Below are 26,823 nucleotides of genomic sequence, written 5' to 3'. Positions count from 1 at the left end.
GCCGCCGAAGTCTGAGACAATTTCATCACTATTAGTAATTCCCCCAAACAGAGGTCCTGCCAGCAGCTGCTTTTGTAGAATTAGTGGTGACGAGTCAGACCTCCCTGTTTTGGTGCTTGATCTTCTGGGAGTGTTTTCCACACAGCAGCCAGTCACATCACGTCATCCTTTGCACAAAACACGTCAGAGCTTCCAATCTCACTCAACCTAAACCCCTGGTCCTTCCACCAGCCTGCACGAGCCCAGGCCTGGGTTTCTCAGCACTTACCTCCCACCGCTCCCTTGCGTCTGACACTCCTGCCTTTGCACTGGTTGTTTCCTCCTTCTGGAACCCTCCTATCCTGGAGACTACTGCGGTTCCCTCCCTCACCTCCTGCAAAGTAATTCTGCATCGCTGAGGCCATCTGTCAGGAGGCTATTTGAAAATTAAAGCCCGTGCCCAGTCTGATGAACCAGTGGCTAGATACTTGCCTTGCACATGCCTGGATTCAATATGGGTGCCGATTCATGTCCCGGCTGTTCCATGCAGTTCCCTGCATACAGTCCGAGAAAGCAGTAGAAGATGGTGCAAAGCCTTGGGACCCTGCACCCACAGTGGGGGAGATGCATAAGAAGCTCCTAGTTCATTGCTTCAGATCGGTTTGTGGCTACTAGGGGAGCAAATCAGAGGACGGAAGGTCTTTCTCTCCGTATCTCTCTTTCTCTGTATATCTGGGTTTCCAATAAAAATAAATAAATCCTTTTTTTGAAGAATAGCTGAAACAACTTTTTAAAAAGTACACATTTGGGCCTGGCGCAATAGCCTAGTGGTTAAAGTTCTCGCCTTGCACAAGCCGGGATCCCATAAGGTCACCGGTTCTAATCTTGGGGGCCCCACTTCCCATCCAGCTCCCTGCTTGTGGCCTGGGAAGGCAGTTGAGGACAGCCCAAAGCCTTGGGACCCTGCACCCATGTAGGAGACGTAGAAGTGGGGGCCCCACTTCCCATCCAGCTCCCTGCTTGTGTCCTGGGAAGGCAGTTGAGGACAGCCCAAAGCCTTGGGACCCTGCACCCATGTAGGAGACGTAAAAAAAAAAAAATAATTAAGAAATAACTGTCCATATAACTGGACAGGTATTTTTAAAGCATATGTCTGATTTTTTAGGTTTATTTGTTTTTACTGGAAAGGCAGATTTACAAATTTTCTATAAATCATACTGTGAGATAGAGGTTCACATCCACCAGAATGACAACAGTTTATTTAAGATTTATTTTATTTTTATTGGAAAGTCAGATATACAGAGAGGAGGAGAGATAGAAAGGAAGATCTTCCATCCAATGATTCAATCCTCAAACAGCCACAATGGCCAGAGTTGAGCCGATTTGAAGCCAGGAACCAGGAGCCTCTTCCAGGTCTCCCACGTGGGTACAAGGTCCCAAAGCTTTGGGCCGTCCTTGACTGCTCTCCAAGGCCACAAACTGGGAGCTGAATGGGAAGCAATGCTGCCGGGATTAGAACTGGCGCCCATATGGGATCCTGCCATATTCAAGGCGAGAACTTTAGCTGCTAGGTTATCGTGCTGGGCCCAACGCAGTTTATTTTAAGAAAGAAAATTAAAAAATTAAAAATGCTGGCCAAGATATGGGGAAACTGAGATCTCACTTTTGCCAGTAGGAATGTAAAATGCCGCAACCATTCTGGAGAACAGTTTGGCAATGTCTCAGAACATTAAACATAGCGTTGCCCTGTGACCCAGCCATCGTCTAACCGAGAGAACTGGGAACGTGTGTTTACACACGAATGTTTACAGCGGCGTTATTTATAATAGACCCTAAGTGGAAACAACCCACGTTTTCATTGACAGATGAATGGATAAACAACCTATGACATATTTATATAATGGAAGCTTCGTCAGCAATGAAAGCAAGGAAGTCCTGCTACATGCTAAACATGCATGAACATGGAAAATAGCGTGCTGGGTGAGAGAACGCAGCCACGGAAGGCGATGTAGTGTGTGCTCAGAATCAGCTGCCCCAGACAGACAGAAACCAGATTGTGGTTCACTGGGGATGGAAGAGGGGTGGTGAAGATGTCCTGGAATCAGAGCACAGCGTACAGAATTTAGTGGCACGAAATTTTGAGCATAGGAATAATCAGTGGTGCGTACGCTTTAAAATGGTGACTCTAAGTCAAGCTTCGGCCTAACAGATGAGACTCTGGCTGGGACATCCATGCCCCATGTTGGTTCAGTGTTGAGCCGGGGCTCTTGCTTCCTGCTAATGCAGACCCAGAAAGGCAGTGGTCAGACAATGAGACTTCTGCCACCTGCATTAAAAAAAAAAAAAAATCCCTGAAATCATGAATTTTGTATGTTTAAGTAAATTGAAGTCAAAAAGAAATCTTTCCACTGGGAGTCCTTCAGGGTTAGATCGTTTCCATGGCAATGTCTACCTAACATTCAAGAAAGAAAGAGCATCAGTTTTACACAAACTCCTTCAGAAGCTAGAAAGCAAAGGAATACCACTGAGCTCGTTTTCTGAGACCAGCACTATGCCGATACCAAATCAGGCAAGAGATTTGATTATAGAGTTCCAAGAAAAGAAATGAATGCCTAATGAACATCGACGCATAGATGCTTAACAAAATTTCAGCAAATCAAATCTAGCAATAGATAGACAGGGAAATGAGCCATGACCAAATCAGGTTTACCCCAGGAATGAGAAATTTGTTTACTCTTTAGAAAATCAATCCACAGAATTCACCATACTAACACAATTCAAAAAGAAAAAACTATTGATCATCTCATTAGAGTTGTTCTAAAATGTTGCCAAAATTCAAAGCTAATCGGCAAACTGGAAATGCAAATAAAGTGTGTGAACTGAATGAAGGATACCCATGGGAAAGCTGCAGTTGTGTGCGTCTCTCTGAATAAACAAGTGTGTGAACACACACATATACACCATATATACACACACATACACTATATACATACATATATAGTAACACAAACTGGGGGTGAGTATTCGGGGTGCTGGTTAGGCCATGGCTTAGGATGTTCATAGCCCATGTTTTGGCGCTTAGTTTATATTTAAGTTTCTATTTAAGTTCTATAAAATAGTGGAGGGCCTGCAAGGTGCATTTTTCTTTCTTCATCATTCCTGTAATTTATTTTTAAAATATTTATTTGAAAATCAGAGTTACAGAGCGAGAATGAAAGGCAGGGAGAGAGAATCTTCCATCTGCTGGTTCACTCCCCAGATGGTCACAATGCCCAGAGCTGAGCTGATCCAAAGCCAAGAGCCTGGAACTTCCTTCAAGTCTCCCATGTGAGTGCAGGGGCCGAAGGATTTGGACCATCCTCTGCTGCTTTTCCGGACACGTTAACATAAGCTGGACTGAAAGTGGAGCAGTCGGGAGAAGAACCGCTGCCCATTTGGAAGCTGACGCTGCAGGTGGTGGCTGTGCCCACTACACTGCAATGTTGACCCCAGCACTAAGTGTTTTGCATACATTGTCCTTTCCTTTTTCCAGCAACTCTTCAGTGATGCTGTATCGCTCCCTGTCATTGGCAGGATGCGAAGGACACTCGAACTGTGAGTTTTTCCAGTGCATGCACACACACGATGCCAAAAGAAACACACCTGTGAGAGCCATGGGCCACAGGCTGGGCCATGCCTCGATGACATACGAGCGTTCTATCTCACGTACGCTGTGAGGCAGATGTCCGTCTCTCACGCAAGCCATCCGGGGCTCACGGAGATGAAGGTGTACCCAGAAGGTGGGGTGAGAATGCGGACTCTAGAATCATAATCCCTGGTTCAAATTCCAGCTCTACCACTTGCTCTGTGACCTCGGGTCTGTGAGGGAAACTCTGGAGCCTCGATCTCTCCATCTATACAATGGACTGATAACAGCATCAGAGCTCTGCTGAGAACACAGAGGCCTGTACACGCGGGTCTCGGCACGTGGTCATACGTCCTCGCCATCCCTCGGTAAGCTGCAGGGGGCGTGGGGCTGGTGGAGAGCCTAGGCCAAGCCTTTCTGGGCTTTTGATGTGACCCCAGCTTCCTGCCTTGAAGGTATGGGCTCTGTGTCCATGAGGGGGCCTTTGGGATAGGCCTTGAGAATCTACTGTGGATTCCTTAAGCGTTTAGAGATTTGGTGATACACAAACCATCCACGTGGGAGACCCAGAAGAGGCTCCAGGCTCCTGGCTTCGGATAGCTCAGCTCCAGGCTTTGTGGCTGTTTGGGGAGTGAATCAATGGACATAAGATCTTCTCTGTCTCTCCTTCTCTCTGTATATCTAAATTTCCAATAAAAATTTTAAAATAAATCTTTAAAAGATTTATTAAAAGAGAGAGAAAAAAAATCCTCCATCTGGTGATTCAACCCCCAGATGCTGGACCTAGGCGGGTCTGAAGCCAGGTACCCAGAACTTGGACCATTCTCTGCTGCTTTCCCAGGCACATTAGCAGGGAATTGGATCAGAAGTGCAGCAGCCAGGATGCGGACCAGTGACCATATGGGATGCAAGCATTGCAGACAGAGGCTTAGCCTGTCACAGTACTGGCCTCTATAAAGCATTTTCATGTCCACTACCTTGTGAGGAAGGTTTTTTTGTTGTTTTTAATTTTATTTTTGATAATGATTGCATGGTTGACCAGGGTGGGAAGGATTGAGAGTTAGGGAAAAGGAGGTAAAATAATTGCTTCCAAATTCTCTATTTCTTCTTGTCTCTGGGAGGAGGGTAGAGATAAGGGGAAGCCACACCCAGCCTCCCAAATGTCCCAGTACCCAGGGATGGGGAACTGCCCCCCAATATCAACCCAGGGGCCTGATATAATGCAAGTTCTAAGGGTTTTGATCAAGCAGCTTGGATAGTTCTGAAATGCTATCTATTTCACTGGTTTTTTTAAAAGATTTATTTATTTTTATTGGAAAGCCAGATATACAGAGAAGAGACAGAGAAAGATCCTCCATCTACTGGTTCACTTCCCAAGTGATCAAAATGGTTGGAGCTGAGCTGATCCAAAGCCACGAGCCAAGAGATTGCTCCAGGTCCCCCATGCAGGTACAGGGTCCCAAGGCTCTGAGCCATCCTGTGCTGCTTTCCCAGGCCATGAGCAGGGAACTGGGTAGAAAGTGGAGCAGCAGCCAGGACACGAACCGGCACCCATATGGGATGCTGGTGCTTGCAAGGTGAGTATTTAGGCACTGAGCCACTACACTGGCCCCAGGGAGGAAGATGCTGATTCTATAGACGAAGAAATAGAGGGAAGCTGGGTGCTGGCATGTGACGGTGAAGGACAGAAGTCCAGAGCCCTGTCCACCCCACCTTGAGTCTTTGGAGTCACAGCTGGGCTGCCCTCACACTCATTCTCTTCCTTGTAACTGAGCACCTGGGGTTCAGCAAGCACGACCTTGACCTGGCAGGCCAGGTTCAGGGGTGGAGCTTGCAGTGTGTCAGAAGCAGTGCATGCCCCTCCCATCTCCTTAGCCAAGTGCAGGAGTGTGGGGAGAGGCCTGACCCCCTGGATGGAGTTCTCACCAAGCCCCATCCTCTCCATAGGGCTGCCAGGTCCCAGTGTAGGGTTGACAGTAGGTCAGAGCCAAATTCTTCCAGGATGCTCTGAGGACAAAACCCAAATTAGTTTTTCGTTTTTTTTTTTTTTTTAAGATTTACTAATTATTTTTATTGGAAAGTCAGATTTACAGAGAGGAGAGCAGGAAAGAAAGATCTCCCATCCATTGGTTCACTCCCCCAGTGGCTACAACAGCCAGAGCTGAGCTGATCTGAAGCCGGGAGCTTCCTCCAGGTCTCCCACACGGGTGCAGGGTCCCAAGGCTTTGGGCCATCTTCGACTGCTTTGCCAGGCCACAAGCAGGGAGCTGGATGGGAAGTGGAGTAGTTGGGACATGAACCAGCACCCATATGGGATACCAGTGCATGCAAGACAAGTACTTTAGCCACTAAGCTACTGCATCAGGCCCCTCAAACTAGTTTTATTTTTTTCTTAAGAAGAAGAAGAAAAAAAAAAACCAGAGACTTATTGTTTCAACAAGCATCTCCACGTCCCTCATCCCTTGCCCCTGAAGAAGATCCCTGGGATTGAAACTAGTCGTGAAGAGAGGGCCACAGGACCCTGGCGGCCAGGAGTGGTAGTGGCTGCAGGCCTTCTGGAGATGTGACCCCGCCCGGCCTCACTCCTGGCCTGAGAGGTTCCTGAAAGCTGTGGGTGACCCTGACCTCCTGCCGTGATGCGTGGTCAGCATGCACCTGCCCCCGCGGCTCCCTACCCTTCCCACATTTCCCAAAGGTCCATTGGGCGGAAACGCTGTCCTCCCTCTAGACGTAAACAGCTTGGGAACAGATCTGAGAACTGAATGGGTCTCTCTCTGGGCCCGTTTAAACTAAATGCTCAATAGATAATTTGCCCACAGCAATAAACCGGCGTCACCAAGCAAATAGCAGCTAATTATATGGCAAAGCCCGTTAGAAAGACAAGGAGAGGTTTGTGTAAATTAAAGTGGGGTAGTATAACTTTTTTTTAATAATTAGCCTCAGCTCATCATTAAAGAAGAAGAAGAAGAAGGGGCTGGTGGGTTAAATTGCATTTGTGCTCCTGGTATTCCATGTCAGAGCCTGGTTTGAGTCCCAGCCACGCTGGCTCCCCGATAATGCACCTGAAAAGGTAAAGATGGTCCAAGTGGTTGGCCCCTGTCGTCCATGTGGGAGACCTAGAGGAAACGCCCAGCTTCAGCCCGGCCCGGTCCTGCCACTACGGCTTTTTGGAGCATGAACAAGCGGATGAGACATCTCTCTCTATGTCGCTCTCTCTCTCACTGTCTTCTGCCTTTCAAATAAATAAAATAAATATTGTCTTTAAAAAAAGATCATTCATGGGCCTGGCGGCATAGCCTAGTGGCTAAAGTCCTCACCTTGAATGCGCCAGGATCCCATATGGTCACCGGTTCTAATCCCAGCAGCTCCACTTCCCATCCAGCTCCCTGCTTGTGGCCTGGGAAAGCAGTCAAGGATGGCCCAAAGCTTTGGGACCTTGTACCCATGTGGGAGACCTGGAAGAGACTCTGGGCAGCTGGCTTCGGATAGCTCAGCTCTGGCAGTTGCAGCCACTTGGGGAGTGAATCACTGGACACAAGATCTTCCTCTCTGTTTCTCCTCCTCTCTACATATCTAACTTTCCAATAAAAATAAAAAAAATCCTGGGGAAAAAAAAGGCTTTTTTTTTTTTTTTGTGGGCCTTGACTGCAGGTTAAATTTTTCTGGCGATGCTCATAATCCCACATCTGATTGCTGGTCTGAGTCCCAGTTCCTCCTTACCTGATTTGCCTTTCTGCTAATGTGACTCCAGAGGCAGCGAATGCTGAATGCTCAGGTCCCTGCCACCCGCGTGGGCGACCAGGGTGGCATTCTGGGCGGTAGCAGGCTGTTGGAGAATGACCCAACAGATGAAAAGATCTCTCTCTCTCTCTGCCTTTCAAGTAGATAAAAACCAAAACCAAAAACTAACTAGACATTAAAGACAGTTTCCATCTGCAGTTGTTTGGCTGTTCAGAAGGTCAACTGTGTAAACTCCATGGGCTATGTGCTCTGATTCCTGATTCAATAAAGTTAGACAGGAAAATGGTCCCCCATGTTGTAATTATATCGACATTAACAAGCACACTGAAAGCATCTAACCCTTGGAGAGAAAAGAAAATTACAAATGAAATTTAAAATGATCTAGCAAATAACAAACAAGAGGACACCTCCTTGTGCGTTCTGCAGGTGCTGAGTTTGCCCAGGCCTCAGCTTGGCCTTGACACAGAACAGTCCTTGGTTCATCCCTGCACCCCGTTGCCCCGCACTAGGAGCTAAGACAAATAAAGCATCATGTAGTGATGTGTGCCAAGCAGTCAGAGCAGGCAGGCAAGCAGGCAAGGTGGGAAAGCGGCTGGCAAGAGGGAGGGCCAGATGTGGGGCTGACCAATGGGGATCTGGAGTGCAGGAAGCCCTCCCAGAAGGGCTGGCCTTTAGATCTGCACCGAGTCAAGCATAGGAGAGCTAGGCCTGGAGTCCCTTGCAATTCCTGGGAGGAAAGTCAAGGGGGACAGTGGATGACGGCCACACTCAAAGGTGGCTCAGGCTCCGGCGGTGGAGACCCAAGAGCAGGGGGTGGCTCCTGACATGGCCTCCCCAGGGAAACGGGTGGATTGACCCCAGTCCCAGTTTCCCGAGCAGGAAGCCCCAGCTCAGAGTTCACGTGCCTTATCCAGGGTCACAGCTGATGAGTGGCAAAGCTGCCTCTCTCTCTGCCCTGAAACACACGTGGTGTGATCCTTGACATGCTGAGCTTTCACAGAGGTTGGGAGTGGATGGGGAGGGGAGGGTGGCAGGAATGAGACCCACAGGCACCTGTTCAGGCAGAGGGGCGAGATGGCCGGTCCAAGCTCCACTGGATATCTTGCAGGGACCTTTAGCCTGGTCTGCTGTTTCTCCCTCAGGCAGCTACCTGGGTCACACCAGAGCAGGTGCCAAGCCCCTGCATCCAAGGGCAACTCCCAGAATGCCAGGCATGAGCCCTGGGAGAGCAGTGCCAGGCCTCATGCCTGGGCTTGACTAGGGGATAACCTTAGACAGGAAGCCCCAGGACCAGGTGTGACACATAGTAGGTGATCAGCCAGCAGCTGTTTATTATAAGAAGGGAGACTAGACTTGATTTGCAGAAACTGAATTGGAAGCTGAATTTCCTCCTGGTCTAAACCCTTGAGGCCAGGGCTGAGTGTTACAGATGAGATTTTGCACCAAATGGGGTTCTGCACAAACTCAGCTCAGAGTTCTATCAAATTAGCAGGCCCAGCGGACACAGGGAGGGCAGCAGGCTCCTTCCTGAACCAGGGCCCCCACTGTCTCCCTGTCACCCCCCTCCCAGTCTGTTGAAAATCATATTAGAGGGAGGGCAGGGCCAGGGAGGAAACTGAGCTAACACAATTAGCAGCTCTGGCTTAGCCAGTGCAGCCTGGGCACAGGCAGGGCCAGGAGAGAGCTGAGGGGAAGCCAGACCCTCTCTCAGGAAATGACAAATCTGAGTGTGGATGAGACCAGCCCAGGGTCCATCCTCGGGCTGTGCCTGCAGAGCCACCACTGTCACTTGCTCAGTGGGGCCTGTCTTGTGACAGCCAGAACTTGTACGTCCTCATTGAAGCCTTGGAGTGCACTACGGACACTCAAGCCACCAGCCAGATCATAGCTGAGGCTACAGAGAGTCCGTTTGGGACTTGCCTTCAACTAGATGTTGAGTCCAAGAAAATCTTCAGCCCGTTTCTGCAGAGTTGTCTCCTCTCCAAGTGAGCTTTATGACTCGTGGCAGGCACTGGGTCCAGCAGGTTCTCAGCATGCATCCTTCCACTCCTGTTGTAACAGAAACTGCCATCTTCCCCATTGACCGTGACTGATAGAAGCCCAGCTACACAAGGCCACGCCTCTCCCTTCCTGGCATAGCAGGGATGGGAGGAGAGGGTCACCGAGGGCGTTGCCATGCCTACGGTGGTCCAAGCAGAGTCATCCTTCCCAATGCCTTGGCGGTAGGGGGGGAGGATACAGGATGGTGTCGGTGCCCTGGTGGGAAGGAGGTAGCATGTGGCCCTGAATGGGGTTGGCGGCCACCTGCATGCTTCCAAGGAAGCCAGCCCAAGTCAGAGAAGAGCCACGACAAGGATAGCAGAGGAGGAGACAGAGCTCTGAGACAGCCCAAGGCCATCCTGTTCCAGAACTCCACAATGGCCACACCTCAGAACTAGCTGTACCTGCCGCCTCTCAACGGTGCTGGCGTGTTTTAGGCAGAGGCTTCATTTAGGCTTCAGAAAGCCACAATGCTTGATGGGAAATAGGCTGTTCGGTCATCCCCAGCTGCAGCAGGCCCACCCTGTCGCACTCACCACTGACCACACCCACTTCATTCCCACAGGAAAGGAGCCTGGGGCTCCCACAGCTATCCGGAGACTGGGAACGTCAGGAATTTTCCCAGGCTTCAGAGGAAGGTGCCAGGGAGGGCAGGGTGAGCTGCAAATCTGCTCCATTAGAGAGACACCATCCTTCTTCGCTGTGCACCTGCTGCCAGTGTAAATAGTATAATATCCAGGTGCTCTTGCACCCTGGATAGCTGACTCATAAGGCCATTGGATTCATGTTGGCCTCCCAACAGCCAACACATAATAGGAATCAATTATGATTGCTCAGTTCAGACGCCTGCATCCCACACAGATACCTGACTCTGGCTCCCGACCCCAGCTTCTCACCACCTGTGCCCTGGGGAAGCAGCAGTGATGGCTTAAGTACTTGAGTTCCTGCGTTCCACACATTGGGTGCCAGGCTACCAGCTTTAGCCTGGCCCAGCCCAGGCTGCTATAAGCATTTAGAGAGTGAAAAAGCAGGTAGGAACTCTTTTTTTTTTTTTTTTTCTATCTGCCTACAAAGAAATAATTGGGAGTAAAATAGATTATGACCTTACTGGACCCTTCTAATCAGTTTCCCCAAGTTCAAGATTACATGAATGTTTTGACAGCATGTTTTGGGGGAGCAGGTTGCGTTTTCGGGAACAGGCATGGCATGTAAATTATAGTGCCTCATATTCCCACATAAGTTACATCATTTACTGAGCAAATTGCTCCAGCTTTATTTATGCAGATCTTCCAGAGAGGCGAACGGAGCCACACAGACATTAATTAGGTCAACACAGACGAAGCCATGCAGGAAACATACACGGGTAGTAAGCTGTAAGCTGCTGGGATGTGGACAGGAACCCCCAACCCAAGCCAGGACCTGTGCGGCCCCTGCAGCTTCCTTGTTGAGGAACGCCTCTGGCAGCTCGGTGGCTAGCAACTTCATGAGGCGGAGGAAGTGGTCTGGGAGCTGGGAGCAGAAGTGGTTGGTCAGCCCTTTTATGGAGTCAGCTCTGAGACAGTGCCTGACGGGTCTTGGCCAGTGCTGAGTTACCACGCTAGATGGGGGCAGAAGCAAGGGTGCACCGGCGGTGGGAGGACGGCAAGGGCCCGCAGGCAGGGTTACGGCAGGTGAACCTCTCTCAGCCGGTTCCCCTGCGAAACCAGAAGCACAAAGAGGAAGCAGCCAGGGGCCACTCGCATGAGCAGCCTCTCCTGCTCCATTATTTTAAGAGGGAGAGGGAGTGGTAGAGAGAGAAAGAGAGAGAGAGAGAGAATGAGATCTGCTGGCTCACTCCCCAAATGTCCAACATGGCTGCGACAGGGCCAGGGCTGAAGCTGGGAACTGGAACTCCAGCCAGGTGTCACATATGGATGGCAGGAGCCCAGCTACTTGCACCATCACCTGCTGCCTCTCAGGGGAGCAGGGAGCTGGACAAACGCGCAGAGCTGGGATTCCAACCCAGGCACTTCAAGCTGAGAGCATATTAACTGCTACACCAGATGCATGTTTTTCAGGTTTTTTTTTTTTAAGATTTATTTAATTTTATTGGAAATTCAGATTTACAGAGAGAATTTAAGACAAAGATCTTCCATCCTCTAGTTCACTCCCCCAGTGGCCACCAGGGCCAGAACTGAGCCAATCTGAAGCCAGGAGCTTCTTCTGGGTCTCCCATGTGGGTGCAGGGTCCCAATTTGGGCCATTCTTGACTGATTTCCCAGGCCATAGGCAGGGAGCTGGAAGGGCACTGGAGCAGCTGGGACACAAACCAGCACTCATATGGGATCCCAGCACATGCAAGGAAAGGATTTAGCCACCCTACTGCACTGGACCCAGATTATTTTTCTTTTCTATTCTTTTGTTTTTTATTTCGATGTCTGTCTGCCTTGCAATACGACTTGTACTCCATACATTTCACCCATATTCAATATACATACAGGTCATTTTTTTTGTTTCTTTTTTTGTTTTTTAGTATATTTACTGAGTTGATAACCACAGATACAGGTTTAACACATTTTATCTCCCCTGAAAGAACTCCATTAGCATTCACCCCATCCCTGCCGCACCCCTAATCCCCCCAACCCTTCTCATCCCAGTCACCCTTATCTACCTCTGTCTGTACATTTTCCAGTTCTGGACATTTCATAGAAATTGACCATGTACTGTGTGGCCCGTGTGCCTGACTTCGCCTACAGAGAATAATGTTTTCAAAGTCCACCATGTTGCAGCTTGAATCCACACTCCATCGCTTTGTGTGGCCGCAAGGTGCCCCAGACACCTGGCTTCATTCATCCACTCATCAGTTGACACGCATTCTTGTCGTTTCCATGATCAGTTTCAGGAGGAACATTCACTTGCCGTGTTTTGCGTGATCCTCATTTCCTTAGTCTGTTATGTATCCCTCCCTGTCCTTATTGCACTCAGGTAGGTGACGTATTTATTACACAGAATGTGCGTTCTGTTTCATGTGTTGATTTTAAAAAATGCTTCTTCTGCAGCCAGGATTCTACTGTGGATTCAGCTGCCTTTTGCAAGGCCAGCTTCCCACATTGGAGCACCAGCTACAGGCTCAGCAGCCCCACATCCAATCCAGCTGCCTGCTAAAGCACCTGGGAAGGCAACGGAGCATGAGCCGGGTGCTTGGGTCCCTGCCAACCCTTCCTTACGAGTGACCCGGATGGAGTTCCCTGGCTGCTGGCCCAGCCCTGAATGTTGCAGACATCTAGGGACTGAACCAGTGGGAGGAAGATCTCCATCTCTGTCGTTGCTTCTCTCTTTAACCCTTCCTTTCAAATCAATACATCTTGTTTTTTTTTTTTAAAGATTTATTTTCATTATTTTTTCATTGAAAGGCGGATATACAGAGAGGAGAGACAGAGAGGAAGATCTTCCGTCCGATGATTCACTCCCCAAGTGAGCACAACTGCCGATGCTATGCCGATCCAGAGCCAGGAGCCTCTTCCGGGTCTCCCACGCGGGTGCAGGGTCCCAAGGCTTTGGGCCGTCCTCGACTGCTTTCCCAGGCCATAGGCAGGAAGTTGGATGGGAAGCGGGGCTGCCGGGATTAGAACTGGCGCCCATTATGGGATCCCGGGCGTGCAAGGTGAGGAACTTAACCACTTGCGCCACCACGCCGGGCCCTATATGTTCAATTTTTAAAAATTAAAAATTAGAATGATAGAAAGGGAGGAGCGGGGAAGAAGTATATTGTATTCACCGACTCATTCTCCAAATGGCCACAAAAGCCAGGACGAAGCAAGACTAAAAATTCCTTCGGGGTCTTCCATGTGGGTGGCAGGACCCCCAAGTACTTGAGCACTTGAGTACTTGATGTCATGGAGAGGAAAGTAATAGTCTGAACTCCATTTAAGATTTATTTATTTTTATATGAAAGTCAGATTTACAGAGGGAAGGAGAGACAGAGAAATCAATCTTCCTTCTGCTGTTTCTCTCTCTAGGTGGCTACCACAGCCAGAGCTGAGCTGATCCAGAGTCAGGAACCAGGAGCTTCTTCCAGGTCTCCCACATAGGTGGAAGGTCCCAAGGTGGAGTCATCCCCTGCTGCTTTCGCAGGCCACAAGCAAGCAGTTGGACGGGAAGTAGAGCAGTTGGGACATGAAATGGTGCCTAGATGGGATTCCAGTACAGCAAAGCAAGGATTTACCCATTGAGCTATTATGCCAGCCTGGGGTTTATACCTCCTAATAAGGTCATTTGCCAAGAGATTTTTACCCAAACTGATGCTTTTTTTTAAACTTGTTACATCTGGGGATTTTGGTTGGAAGTTCTGGTGACATGTTTCTAGACAGCAGTGTGGTAGCACCCCGAATGCTGCCTCTATGGTCCAGGAAGCTGATGAACCCACCTCTCACTCCTTTTTCCCACTGCAAAGTCTTCATCTTCTGCTCCCAAATGTCTTCCTGTCCAGCTTCCATAGATGACATGAACTTCTTTGATGCCTCAGAATTCTGGGCTGGCATCTGGGTGTTTTATTGCCTTTCCGTAGTTTTGCTGAGTACTACCAGCCACAAAGAGATAGGCCTATGTTAGCATTCTGGATGTCTGCTGTAATATTTCCCAAGCTCAGGACTTGGTGGCTACGAAAGGAGCCATTTCTCCACTTGAGAAATGTATCATTCCCCTATGATGCGATCATCTGCCAGTGTAGTAGAAGCTGGCTGTCCCTGACAGGTAAGAGTTTGGCCTCTAAGCACCCATTCCTGGAGGCGTCTTCCGTCCTCCACATTGACCAGGCAATCAGCTAGCATGCAAAGGATTGCACTTGCTTCTCATGGAGACTCTTCCCTTGCATGTGAGAAGCACTCTTAAAGAGATTGAAAATTACTTTCAAGTTCCTCGATTTCATGGTATTTCATTCCAGTACAAGCTCAAGGCCAGTGACCCAAGGGAAACTGCCACCCTGCTACTGTGGGCACTCTGGCTCACTGAGCCTTCCTCCCCACCTTGGCAATTCAACCCTGACACGCTTTGCTGAGAGGTCCGGAGGGAAGGTCTGCATTTTTACATTAGTGCTGGTTTTCCTGATGGGAGTCTTGGTTGTCAAGAAATTTCCATGAACCGGAGGAGGAAGGATATGAGTTTTACTTCTCGTTTCAAGAAAAAAAATTCTGCAATTCATACCTGAGACAGGGAAGGGAAAGCAATTTGGTATTTGGAAACATCAGAAAACATAGTGTGCTATGTATGCTGGAGGTGTCAGTAACATGTAAGCTTGGGGAGGAAACCAAGCAGATGTGGCCTCCTACCTCACAACTGGCTGCCAAGGGTGTTGTTGCAACACGTGGAAGTCATAAACACCATTGTCTTCAACTTTGAATCAGAGGCTCGACAAGGCAAGGACTAAAATGAGCAACAGGAGGAGGGATGTCTAGGCAACCAGGTCTTCCCTGGAAGACGTTGAGAAGTGCATAGAAGGTTCATTGCAGACACCAGGGAGAGAGGGGCAGGGGTGGGGAGGGAGTGGAAGGTGAGGCCTCAGTGGAGGAAGGCACCTGGATTGATAGACAAGACACACGCTTGGCTCCCTAAACCAAGCACAGTGGCCAATTTCACCTACCTCGAGTCAGCGGCTCACTTCTTTACCCAGCTGCCGCGGAGAATCACCACACCCAGTAGAACACAGAGAGGAACAGTCACACATCTTTCGACTTGCCACTTCGGCTGTACACAATGTAGGGAAAAGAGGCACTCCCACCTTCCAAAAGGCCCTGAATCTCATCCGTGCCAGCTGCTCTTTTGTAAATCTGTTGGTAAAAATACTTCTAGAGAAGAATGGAGTTTAACTGTGCCCCAATCTACAAGAATTCAAGCAGAGGGAGCCAGGCATGGCATCTGCTGGACTTTCAGGGCCATGAGTGACATGAGTGAAGTGGCAACAGAAACGTGCATGTCTCTGCCTGTCCTTGGGGTTCCTGTGGGGCCCTGCTCCCAATGAGCTGATTCTGGGTTGCAAAGGAGTCTCCAAATCATGGAAGGCATCCTTCCTTACTAAAAGTGACCTTTCTTGGTTTCTCAAGTTAACCAGAATGAACTCTGTGCCCAAATCAGGTCCAGATTTCCAACACAAAGACTGAGTTCTGTATTTGGGAACGATTGCAACGCAGCAGCTGGTGCTGCAAGGAACTTAACTACGTCTCTTCCTCCAAAAAGAGAGAAGGACTGTCCTCAGTGAAGTCACAAGAGGCTATCCGCTGATGATAGGGGGCTGGGTAGACTAAGAAGGGGAAGAGAAACACACACTGAGTGAGTATATCTTTTCTTGTGTATAAAGGGTTAAAAATTCCAATTTAATACATTTTTGGAAAAGCAGATGTAAAATGACTTGGGCTTATAAAACCAGAATTTACAATTATCTGTGAATAGTCAAAGACAAAAAAAAATCATAGAACCATTTTGATTACAAATCCAAAGGAATTCTGCAGTTGGTTACACAATCACTTTCCCGGTCCCCGGGAAGGGTCCGCGTGTTCATTGTATGTGCCCACAGCGTGTTCACACCCCAGCTGCATCACACATACCAGGCACACTCAGGGTCCCTTCCGCGGAGCTCAGCAAGATGTCATCCGCTTGTGGCTTCCCTCTACCACCTTCCTTTCCTGAGGAAGCCCTCCCCTAGCACCTGGATTCCTGCACGCCTCCAATATCCACGGGTTGTCATCCTTAGGTCCCAGGCCCAGGAGGGACAAGGTCCTCAACCTGCCAAAAGGCAGGCTGGCAAACCCGGGATACAACAGCCTTGTACTAGGCTCTCCCTGTGCCAATCCCAGCTACACTCTACCATTGTCTAGCATCTTTGTGCTCCAAATAAAAGTGGCTCTGTTCTCCCTCTCCCCTTCATTTTTCACCAGTGATACCTGGCCATCCCTAGGTCTTCTTGTCTGGCACTACCCTCAGTTCATAACTATAACCACCATGGCAGCTGAAAATCACCTGGCCTTTTCTCAATGAGATGGGTCTCTTCCGAATTTCAGGCGTTTTAAGGCAGAAAACTCCTCTCCTCATTTCCTCTCTGCCTCCTAACAGACCTACTCAGTAAGACTCTGCCACCTGGAGATGCCAACTGCTCTGTGAAGTTCAGCCCGGACACTGCCGGCCTGAGGGAAGATGCCAGTCCCAACAACAATGACCGACGGTGTTTGGTTGAATTAAATGAACACAGTACCACATTCTGTTCACATACCTACGTCTGCTCTAGTAGTCTGAGCGCAAAAGCTCCTGAGCCTTTCCCCATCTTTCAGTATGCCTAGACGTCATTACGTGCTGCCCAAGAAGCACCTGCTGGCTCACAGGAACTAGCACCTAACCGGTTAGTGTGTCATCCACAAATAGTCATATTGTATGCCCTCCAACCAGTACATGTTGTACACGGCTTGATTTGCAAACAAGGAAACTGATTAGGGATCTTTACTGTCTTAATCTGTTCTTGAGTGCTAACCTCTCATCAGCATTGAATATGCTCTGCTTGTAGTGTGTCCACATTAAACGCTTAGTGAGGAAGTATTACTCAGAGAAAGCGTGGAAGTCTTCCTTAAAAAGGAACCATGCTTTCCTCTCCAGCACAGCAAGTGGGGCTTGCAGGCCACTCGCCGTTCTCTCCTCAGCATCTTTGCTGCAGCTACTTACAGCTCACTAGCACCACAGCCTGCTTTAACAGGCTGTGTTACAATAGAACACCTACGGCATGTGAACAGGGCAAATGGCCAAAAAAAACACAGACCCCCAGGTGCTTGTTGGTGACCGACTAAAAGAAAGGTCTTATCAAATGACCTCACACACACACAAGATCAGGTCAATCCACTTGCACAGGGACACTTTGCCGACCTCACCAGAGAGGAGTCGCTTGAGTTTCCCCCCTCCCCGTCTCAGCACAAGGCAGTGGCTAGCTAGACACTCAGACCCACTGCTGAAGGTTCAAGAGAAGGGAGCAGCATTAGACACAACATTTCAGGCCCTGGTTTTATGTGCCTTTAATACTTTTTTTTTTCCTTTCCTCTGTGTTCACTAAACAAGACATTTTTTTTTAATAAGGCTACTCTTTGTAGCTTTTTGTCTTCCCTTTATGTTTGTCATGTTTTTAATTTCTTCTCTGAGGAGGAATTCTCTGAATCTGTATCTTCCAATTCAATTCGGTGCCTTTTCAGGCCACTGTGGCCATGAACAGCCCTGCTGCCGTCTGGGGCTGCGGGGTCACAGGGGTCCTCTTTCATTCCAGCACTGGGGGTTTCGCAGGCCATTTCAGACCCACAACAATCTTTGTGTAGGAGCGTGCCTGCCAGGGACGAGTTATCACGGTCAGTGTCTGAATGTCCCGGGGAAGCGTAGGCTGCGACCTCCAGCTCCCCCAGGTTCTGCCCGTTGTTGTGGGGGTGAGGGAGCCTGGGGTGTAAGCAGCCATTGTTGTGGTTGGCACAGATGGTGTCGAGACTCCTGTCCTCACTGTCGTCAGGCTGGGTCCTAGCACAGCTGCCAGGCCCACTGCTCAGATTGGAGCCCGATGTTTTGGGGACAGGAGGAGAGGACGGCTCCTCGGCCCGGCTGCTCAGGGCCTTGCTCAGGGCCTTCCCATTGAGCTTCTTGGATTCAAAAGTGTGTTCTACAGCACCACTGTTGGTGGTGTCCTGGGAGGTGCCCTCCTGTGCCTCGGCACAAGGAGGGCCGCTGTGCTCGTGGCCTGGGCTGCTGCTGGGATTTCTCAAAGTCCCCTCCTTACAGACATCCTTGCTGCAGCCTTCAGGCGGCAGGTCCTGGTTCCTCTGGGCCAGGGCTGAAGGCAGGCAGGCATCTTTACTGGAAGAAGGGGCTGGGTTGTCCTTGCTGTGGCTGGTTCCCGCTCTCCCTTCTTCAGCCTCCCCCACTCCCAGGGACGGTTCTCCATCTTTGTTATTTGAGTAAGAGATGTAGGAATAGCGGAGCCACTTGTAAGCTTTGTAGATCTTTCTCTCCACGGACTCCATGTCAGAGGTTGGGGACGTACGGCTCTGCTGGCCCTCCAGAGTGGCCGTGCCCCGCTCAGGGGAGGAGGCGGGGGAGGAAGAGAGGTCATCCACTTTGATCTGGGGGTAATCGTAGTTGTCTTCTCCGATGTACGTGGCCGTGGGCTTGACAGCAGCCCCGGGCCTCTCCTCCCGCACTGTCTTCTGCCGGCGTCGCATGGCGTTCCGCTGCCGGGTGGAGGCCCGGCGCTCATTCAGCTCCTCCTCATCCTCGGAGCTGCTGCTGGAGCTGCTGGAGCTGCTGGACTCGTCCTCGGGGCTGGGTGAGCGGGGCCGAGGGAAGAGGTCTGTATCCAGTTCAACCTCGCAGGCGTTCTCTTCAGAGTCGGACTCGTTGGAAAGGGCCAGGAGGCGCTTGTCCTGGTAGCGCCGCAGGGCAGACAGGCGCTGCTGGCGTGAGGCCGCATCCTCACACGTGGAGGTCGGCGGAGTAGAAGCCACTGCGTTGGTGGCAGGGACCCGCAGGGACCCCAGGTGGAAGGCGTTGTCGGCAGACTCATCTACTGTGGGAGGTGGGGAGTGGGGCAGTGAGGCCGAAGACTCGGAGTCGGTGTAGCCGGAGCGCTCGCTGACCCCAGCGTGTAGCTGCAGGATGGTGCTCTCGCTGAGGTCGCTGTCCGAGTCGGAGCTCCAGCCCTCGATCTCCCGGCGTACCAGGGAGTCGAAGAAGGCCATCATGCGCGGGTCCTCCTGCACCGACTGGTTGGCGTAGTCGTGCGACAGGCCACTCCCGCTGTTCAGCACTAGGCTGATGTACTCTTCGTGGGTATAGAGGCAGCGAGAGTCATCTTCGATCCGACCATCCAGGTCTCCGGTACACCCTGGCTGCTTATAGGGGCTCCAGATCTGCACAAAACGTGAAAAACAGCAGCAGTCAAGATTGATGGAAAAACAGACTGCGGCTGAGGCCGAGCTTCCAGACCCTGCCTGCCACCGGGCCAGAACCACTAACCAACATGCAAATACACTCTTGACCACACTGCATCACGCCGGCTCACATGACATGGGAGGCTTCCAGAGGCACATTGAAGGAAGAAACGGAGCTGGACCTGTGAAGACCCTGAGTCCTGAGTCTAAGCCCGGGACAATCACACACTTTTTCCCCTACACACTCTCTCCTGCAGCTTGTCTGTCAGTAGCTTAGATGCTACGAGGGATGGGTGGATTTTTACCAGTGATGTGTTCAAAACTTTCCCAAGACTGAAGCTGTGCACAGAGAGGTACCACGTTCCCAAGGAAAAAACAGACCAGTAGTTAGTCCTCTGTGACAGTTAATGTTCTGCCTACAGCCCCACTTCCCCCAACTGTACCATTTCTATTTTTAACTAATGGGAATCGCTTATTGGAGCTGGATAAGAATAGCCAACTGCCTACACTGCGGTTCCCTCTTGGACATACAAGCATCAGTTACCCAGGAAACCCAGGGAGGAGCCGGCTTGCTTTATAGCACCTCTGTTAGCTGAGGGAACAGGTGGGGCACATGGCCCTTGGAGTGGTGACTGCATGCCCGCCCCTTAACATCCTCCACTCTGTGAACAGAGATATGGGCTCATAGCTAAAAGGCAGAACTAACACTTGAACACAGGTCTGACTCAAAGGCTTAACTTTACAAGTTGGGTAAGTTATGCAAAAATCAGGTTCCAGGTAATGAAGCTGTCATGGCAGGAGAGTGTGATGAGCTCCACCCGAGTGCCAGACTGGTCCAAAGAGCAGAGGAGCAGTTCCGTTCTAGCAAGCCTGTAGCCATGGCAACGCAGAAGCAATTCCAGGCAATGCCTGACAGGCTGGTGTCTATCTTTAGATGGCAGCCGACCCAGAAATTGGCGGCCCCTCACTACCTTTCCTATACCAAGACAAAAAGCTTTATTTTCCCAAAGGTATCCAAGGGCAAGTCCACCTCTTGGTGAGAGCTTCCCTGTGGCTTACTCCTGCCCCAGAAATTCCTGTACTAGGAGTTCCTGTGTGCAAGTGGCTCTTCCGAGGATCCCCAGTTCAAAGTGGGGGAAGAAACCCAGACCAGCTTCTCGTCACTAACTCGGCATTCAGATTCACTTCCACTTCAGTTGTTTCTCCAACCTCCCCGCCCCCACCACTTAGTCTCCTCCTCGGAGTTTGACACAGTGGTTCTCACACGGTGGGCTGCACCTACGAGAGCCAATCATTGCTGTTGACTGCCAAGAGCCATCTTAGAGGTTCAGACTTAGTTAAGTCCTAGGACTGTGCATTAAAAACATTTTTTGAATTGGATGATCAGATATACAGAGGAGGAGGAGGGACAGAGAGGAAGATCTTTCCTCCACTAAATCATTCCTCACACAACCCCAACGGCTGCAACTGAACCAATCTGAAGCCAGGAACCAGGAGTCTCTTCTGGGTATCCCATGTGGTACAGGGTCCCAAGGCTTTGGGCCGTCCTCTACTGATTTCCCAGACCACTAGCAGGGAGCTGGATGGGAAGCAGGGCAGCTGGGATTAGAACTGGTGCCCTTTGGGATTCTGGCGCATGCAAGGCAATGACTTTAGCCACTAGGCTACTATGCTGGGCCCTAAAACATTTTTAAAAATTCATTTTAACTTACTTGAAAGACAGAAAAGGAGATCTCCCATCTGCTACTTTGATCCCCAAATGCCACAAAAACCAGGTCAGGGCCAGGCCAAACCAGGAGCTCAAACCCTATTTGAGTCTTTCACGTGGATGGCACTGACTTTGAGTCATGACCTTCTGCCTTCCAGGATGTGTGCTAGCAGAAAGCTGGGATTGGAAAGAGCTGGGACTCAAATTCAATAAGGACTGCAGGTGGCCTGAACAGCAGGTTAACCACTGTGTCCAATGCCCGCCGTGACTCTATTAATAAGCACTCTGGAGGGGAGTAAATAGGTGGACCACGTTTTCACAAACAATGGAATATCATCTGCAGAAAAGGCTTGAGTGAACGGATTCTCAAATTCGTCCTGAGACTCAATGTTTGGGAAACATTTAGATGCAGTCCCCAAACATAAGGCTCAAGCTATAAATGACTACATCTGAAATAGATGTCTGAGGGAATAAAAAGAGTTTGGTGGCTTAGAAAAGAAGCCAAGGGATCCAAAAAGGCAAAGCCCCGGGATGTTTCTGGGGCCTTATTCACAATTCTGAACCAAATCTTTCATTTCTAGTTTAAAAATAGTAATATGTTACTACATTCTTTAATATGAGAATGCAGAGAAACCGAAGTTGTTAAAAGCGGTGCAGACTACAATGGGGAGATGCTGTGTTAACTCCTCAGTGGCTGGCTTGAAGATTCTACCAGGTCACTCACTATCCAGCCGGCCTCCCACATCTTCACTTCAGGAATGAAAATCCCAACACAGAGAGTTGGCTTGTATTTGGGCTCTGGAATGTATGAAGCTGAGGTGGACTGTTCATTCCTGAGGGCTGGAGTAATGGAACAAAGAGCAGCGGAGGCAGGCAGGAAACCAAGTGTGGGTTCCCACTCAGCTCCTGGTAAGCTAGAGACCAGAGATGAGTGGGTTAGATAAATCTCATCCAATCTTAGATCCCAGGCCATGTCACTCCTCAAGGGACTGGGAGTGCAGCACTGAAGGAGCAGGCACGGAGGGGAAGCAGCCCAGGCCCACCACTGCCCATGGCCCTGAACACATGACTGCGCTCTTGAAAAGTCTGTCACCCGTCAAAATCAGACCGATGGAGTGAAACAAACACCAATCCACGCAGTGAATTCTCTTCCTTTTGGCAACTGAATACTTCAACCTGTGTGTGTATGTGTGTGCGCATGTGTGTTTTAAGATTTTATTTATATGAAAAGCACAGTGATAGAGTGTGGAAAAGGCTCTTCTATGGTCAGGGTTGGGCCAGGGTAAAGCCAGGAGCTTTACCCAGGTCTCCTACGTGGGTGCAAGGATCCAAGAACGTGGGCCATCTTCCGCTGCTTTTCTAGATACATTAGTAGATACATCCTATACCTAGCCTTTAGAGGATTCTGCACTGCAGGCAGCAGCTTAATCCACAATGCCACAATGTGGGCCCCAATCAGAAATTTTTAGAGCTACCCTCTGAGAGACTTTTGGACACCAAAAGTATTCATTATTCCTATTGCTTTAGGTCCTCACCCTTAAAACAGTAATTTGAAAGATTGTAAAATTGTTCATTCCTTCATTCTGAAAATCGACAACTCCAAAGTGAAGCAATGGAAACAACTTTCTCTTATTCTTGTTAAATACAGCTAGAAATGCTAGCCATGCCTCATCACGGGGCAGGCTGAGGGCAAGGGAAGGGATGAGCTGCTTTCTCCCCAAGCTCAGCAGAATGTTTAATTCAGAGGGTATGAGAAAAGGGTAAGCAGTTCAGTTCTTGTTCAAAGCTCATCAAAATGAGAAGCAATTAACAGACAGACATTTGAGCCACACAGGTGGCCACGGCATCCTTCTAGCTCCCAGCCCTTTTCACTGTTGGCACTGTTATCCTGAACTTAGAAGGGGATCTATCTACAGAAAACAACTGCACAGATAAGGTCCTTGACTGCAATCCAACGGCTCCCCGGCCCCTTCTGGAAACCCCTGTCTGGCAGCTCCGCTCCTCAGCCTCTCCTAGCCTCCCTTCCGCTCCTCTTCAGTTTGGACAAGCATGGTAGTATCAGGAGCAGTTCCTGGGTTGGGCTGCTTCTGAATACAATGCCTGGCACACAGAGGGTGGTGAATCAACATGCTGACCCTCTACTTCAAATGTCTCTCCTATCTTTATCCCCTTTCCTTCTGAAGTCTATCTACTCTTGACAACCTGGCTCATTATCAATGTATCAAAGAGATGATTCCAGAAGAGACACTACACTTTTCTCATAGCCCTTTCTTCCTTCCTTCCTTCCTTTCTTTCTTTCTTTGTTTCTTTCTTTCTTTCTTTCTCTTTTAGACATTTATATTTATTTATTTAAAAGAAAAAAGAGAGACAGACAGACTATCCATCTTTTGGTTCACCCCTCAAATGGCTGCAATGGAAAGGGTTGGGCCAGGCCAAAGTCCGGAACCTCCAGACTGACTGGGGTCTCCTGCATGGGGAGCAGGGGCGCCTTCTTCGCCTCTGTCTTCACTTCTGGGCCCAGTACAAATAGCACACAATAAGCATATCAAAAATAGGAAGTGAATAAGCAAATATTGATCTTTGGATGAAAATAAAAGTCAGAACTTGTCCAGCTCTTTCCCCTCAGCCATCAGGGTTAGCCCAGAGCAAAGGTGTGGCCATTCACTGAGGCAGATGTGTTGTGAGCCACAGGAGTCTGGCCCTGGCAGCAGGCACTCGTCCCCCAGCTAGAAGGGAGGCAGCAAGGGGCAGGACAAGGACGGGATGGACCCGCAAGAGGAGGTGGGCCTCAGACAAGGCACGGGATGCTCTCTGAACTACAGGTCCTCTGAGAAACAAGCAGGAGAGTGACATCTGCTCAAATAACCAGAAACCGTCAGATATGAGTGACTGACAAGAGCCTCCCGAGTAGATAATCCACATGTTACAACTGGGAGACAGAGCCCAGGGTGCTGAGGCCTGGTGGCCCTTCAGGCTGATGTTAACCCATGCCAAGGAAGGCATTCCAGCACACAGACGCAGCCAGCTTCCCACCTGGTCTCGTCCTTCATCTTCTCCCCTCCCTTCCTGTAAGGCTGTAACACTGTTCCCAAGAAGGCCTGTTCTTGGAAGAAGAAACCTGTGAGAGAGCGAAGTGAAGCACTCCAGAGCTTCCTGCTTTCCCGTCACCATGGCCATCTGTACACTTAAGGCTTGAGTGGCTAAATCTGCCTCCTGATGGGGCAGGATTCAGATCCCACGGGAACCTGGCAGCAGTGAGCTCATACTTCTGTCTGGATAACCTCAGAGGGAAAACATTTTCTTCTCTTTCTCCTCTGAGAACTTGGCTAGTTTCCAACTTATGACCTTTAGGGTGAAGACTGCAGTCAACTAAACAATAATTGGGGAGATTTAGCACAGAAGCATCCCAGAGTGCACGGACAAACAGGAATTTCTCTTCTAAAGGAGATGCCCCGGCAGACAGCTCTCTGAGACAACATGACGTCAGCGGGCCTAGAGAGGACATGTTACTGTGCCAACCTATTAGTCACAGGCCAAGGAAGAAGGAAAAGCCATGTAAGCGACAGGGCCATTTCAGGGACTGCCCAAGTGAAGTATCCTGAGTGACCATATGTGGCAGGGGTATCAGGCTACATGCTACAAGACACGGCGGGCCACTGGCACAGCCAACATCAGGCCTCTATCCTAGCGTGACCACTAATTAGCTGTGTGACTTCAGACAGCTAATTGGTCACTTAAATATCTATAAGAAGAAAACATTGGCTAAAAAAACTGATCTGGGATTCTCCTTTCAGCTATGAACATCAGTCTTGGTCCTCAGGTGCCACACACACACAAAGTTGACACACACAGCCCAAAACAATGACCAAATATCAACAGTACACTTCTCATAGCTGCTGCTTGCCATCAAACTCTATTTAATTCTGGATCATGAAGAACAAGGAAAGAAAATGAAATACTGATTCATCACAAAAATCAGAATTTTTACTTTTTTTTGAAGCCTTTCAGCTTTTCAATGTCATTTTAATTAAAAACAAAAACCTGAGGGTTGGTGCTGTGCTTGGTGGTCAGGCTGCTGCCTGTGACTGACATATGCAGAGCGTCCTTTTGAGGCCCGTCTGCTCTGCTTCCAATCCAGTGTCCAGCTAACGTGCCCAGGAAGTCAGCAAAACATGGTTCCAGTGCTTGGGCCCCTACACTCACATGGGAAACCAGGATGGAGCTCCTGCCTTTGGCCTGGCCCACTTCTGGCTGTTGTACCCATCTGACCTGTGAACTAGAGGATGGAAAACTTATCATCTGTCCCCCACCCCCGTTGCTCTTTCAAATAAATTAATATATAAATGAATAGGGGGAAAAAAAAAAGAAACAAGCAGCTTAACTTTGGGGGAGAATATCTTCTATCCTCAAGAATTCATCACTGACCTTGATCCCTTATTTCCTCAGACGTGAAGAAAAGGTTTCTAGCAATGGGAATAGGAATGAGGGGCAGTGAGCTACGCTTCTGGGAACACAGGTCTGGGGGGTCTGTCGCAGCTATGAAAATACTTCTCAACAGAGGAGAGTGCATTCATCCAATGTGAAGCTGGTGCCAGTATTTAGTATTCAATCAATGAAGCTTCACTCACAATCAATATGGGGTTTTGACAGAATTTGGTAATTCATGGTTATAGTTCCGACAGTCACTTAATTATGCCTGCAACATATTAGGGCAGCAATGAATATAAAATGCACACTGCATGGGTGAGAAGATAGTGGCATTCCTAACTTTCAGCAGAGGCTAGGAATGAGGAACTCATCATACTCAAAATTGAAGGCAAGGGACCATGTCACGGTATAGAATGCTAGCCTGCCACCAGAAATTTTGAGATACCTGCATCCCATTTCAGAGTGTTTGGTTCAAGTCCTAGCTTCTCCTTTTCCAATCCAGCCTTCCTACTGAAGCACCTAAAGGCAATAGTGACGGCCCACACACCTGGGTTCCTGCCATCCACGTGGCAGACCCAGATAAGAGCTTCTGCCTCCTCACTTCTGACTAGCATAGTTCTGGCTATTACATGAATTTGAGAACTGAACTAGTTCTCTCTATTACTTTGCCTTGTTAAACAAACAAAATCTTAAAAAAAAAAAGCAAAGATAAAAATGCAATAGTATATAGGCAGCACCCTAGAAGACACTGCTTTCAAAGCTGAGTGACTAGGTTAAAAAATGGTTCTGGAATCGACTTGCCTCATGATCCTGTAATCACACTATTGCGTTTACACCCAAAAAGACATGAATATGTTGCAGTAAAGAGATACTGGCACTGGCACCACCATGCTTAGAGCAGCACTATTTACAATGGCCAAAATTTGGAATCAATCAGTGTACATGATTAGATAAAAGGATAAAGAGAATGTGGTGCATATGCACAATGGAATACTATTCAGCTATAACAAAGACAAAATGGACACAACTGGAAAACATCATGCTCAATGAAATAAGCCAGACCCAGAAGGAAAAAAAAAAAGGCCGTGTGCTTCAGCACTGCTGCAAACAGTCTTGTGAAATTTTTATACCTTTGTCAAAACAGTCATTAAGAATGTTACACTGACATAGTTTTAGCAACCTGTGATTACTTTAAAGTTCACTGCATATGGGTCATTTTTCAATAATGATAATGGCCATTGTCGTTATTCCCTCTAAATTAGAGTCTTTCTGCTTTTTACTTGTTAAACTTGTCTGGTAAAATGGTGAAGTATCAGGTCTTTTTATTAAAATGTAAATCTAAAGCATGTTACTGCAAAAACTAAAAGAAGACATGGAAAAGA

General features: G+C 49.0%; 1 protein-coding gene across 3 annotated transcripts in view; it reads right to left on the bottom strand.

Moving 5' to 3' along the window:
* Window positions 1-15,711: 15,711 nt before the first annotated feature.
* The window catches only part of DCAF5 (DDB1 and CUL4 associated factor 5), a 70,440-nt gene continuing 59,328 nt past the window's right edge, over window positions 15,712-26,823 (bottom strand). For all 3 annotated transcript variants that reach the window (XM_040975397.1, XM_040975395.1, XM_040975396.1), the window contains exon 9: window positions 15,712-19,284. In XM_040975397.1, coding sequence (XP_040831331.1) covers window positions 17,512-19,284 — 1,773 coding nt within the window. In that variant the 3' untranslated portion in view covers window positions 15,712-17,511. The remainder of the gene's footprint in view (window positions 19,285-26,823) is intronic.

The sequence above is a fragment of the Ochotona curzoniae genome, unplaced genomic scaffold (genome assembly GCF_017591425.1).
Source record: "Ochotona curzoniae isolate NIBS_2020 unplaced genomic scaffold, NIBS_Ocur_1.0 contig_2688, whole genome shotgun sequence".
NCBI lineage: Eukaryota > Metazoa > Chordata > Mammalia > Lagomorpha > Ochotonidae > Ochotona > Ochotona curzoniae.
The sequence above is the reverse complement of the archived record's forward strand: the minus strand, read 5'-3'. Positions and strand labels throughout refer to the sequence as shown.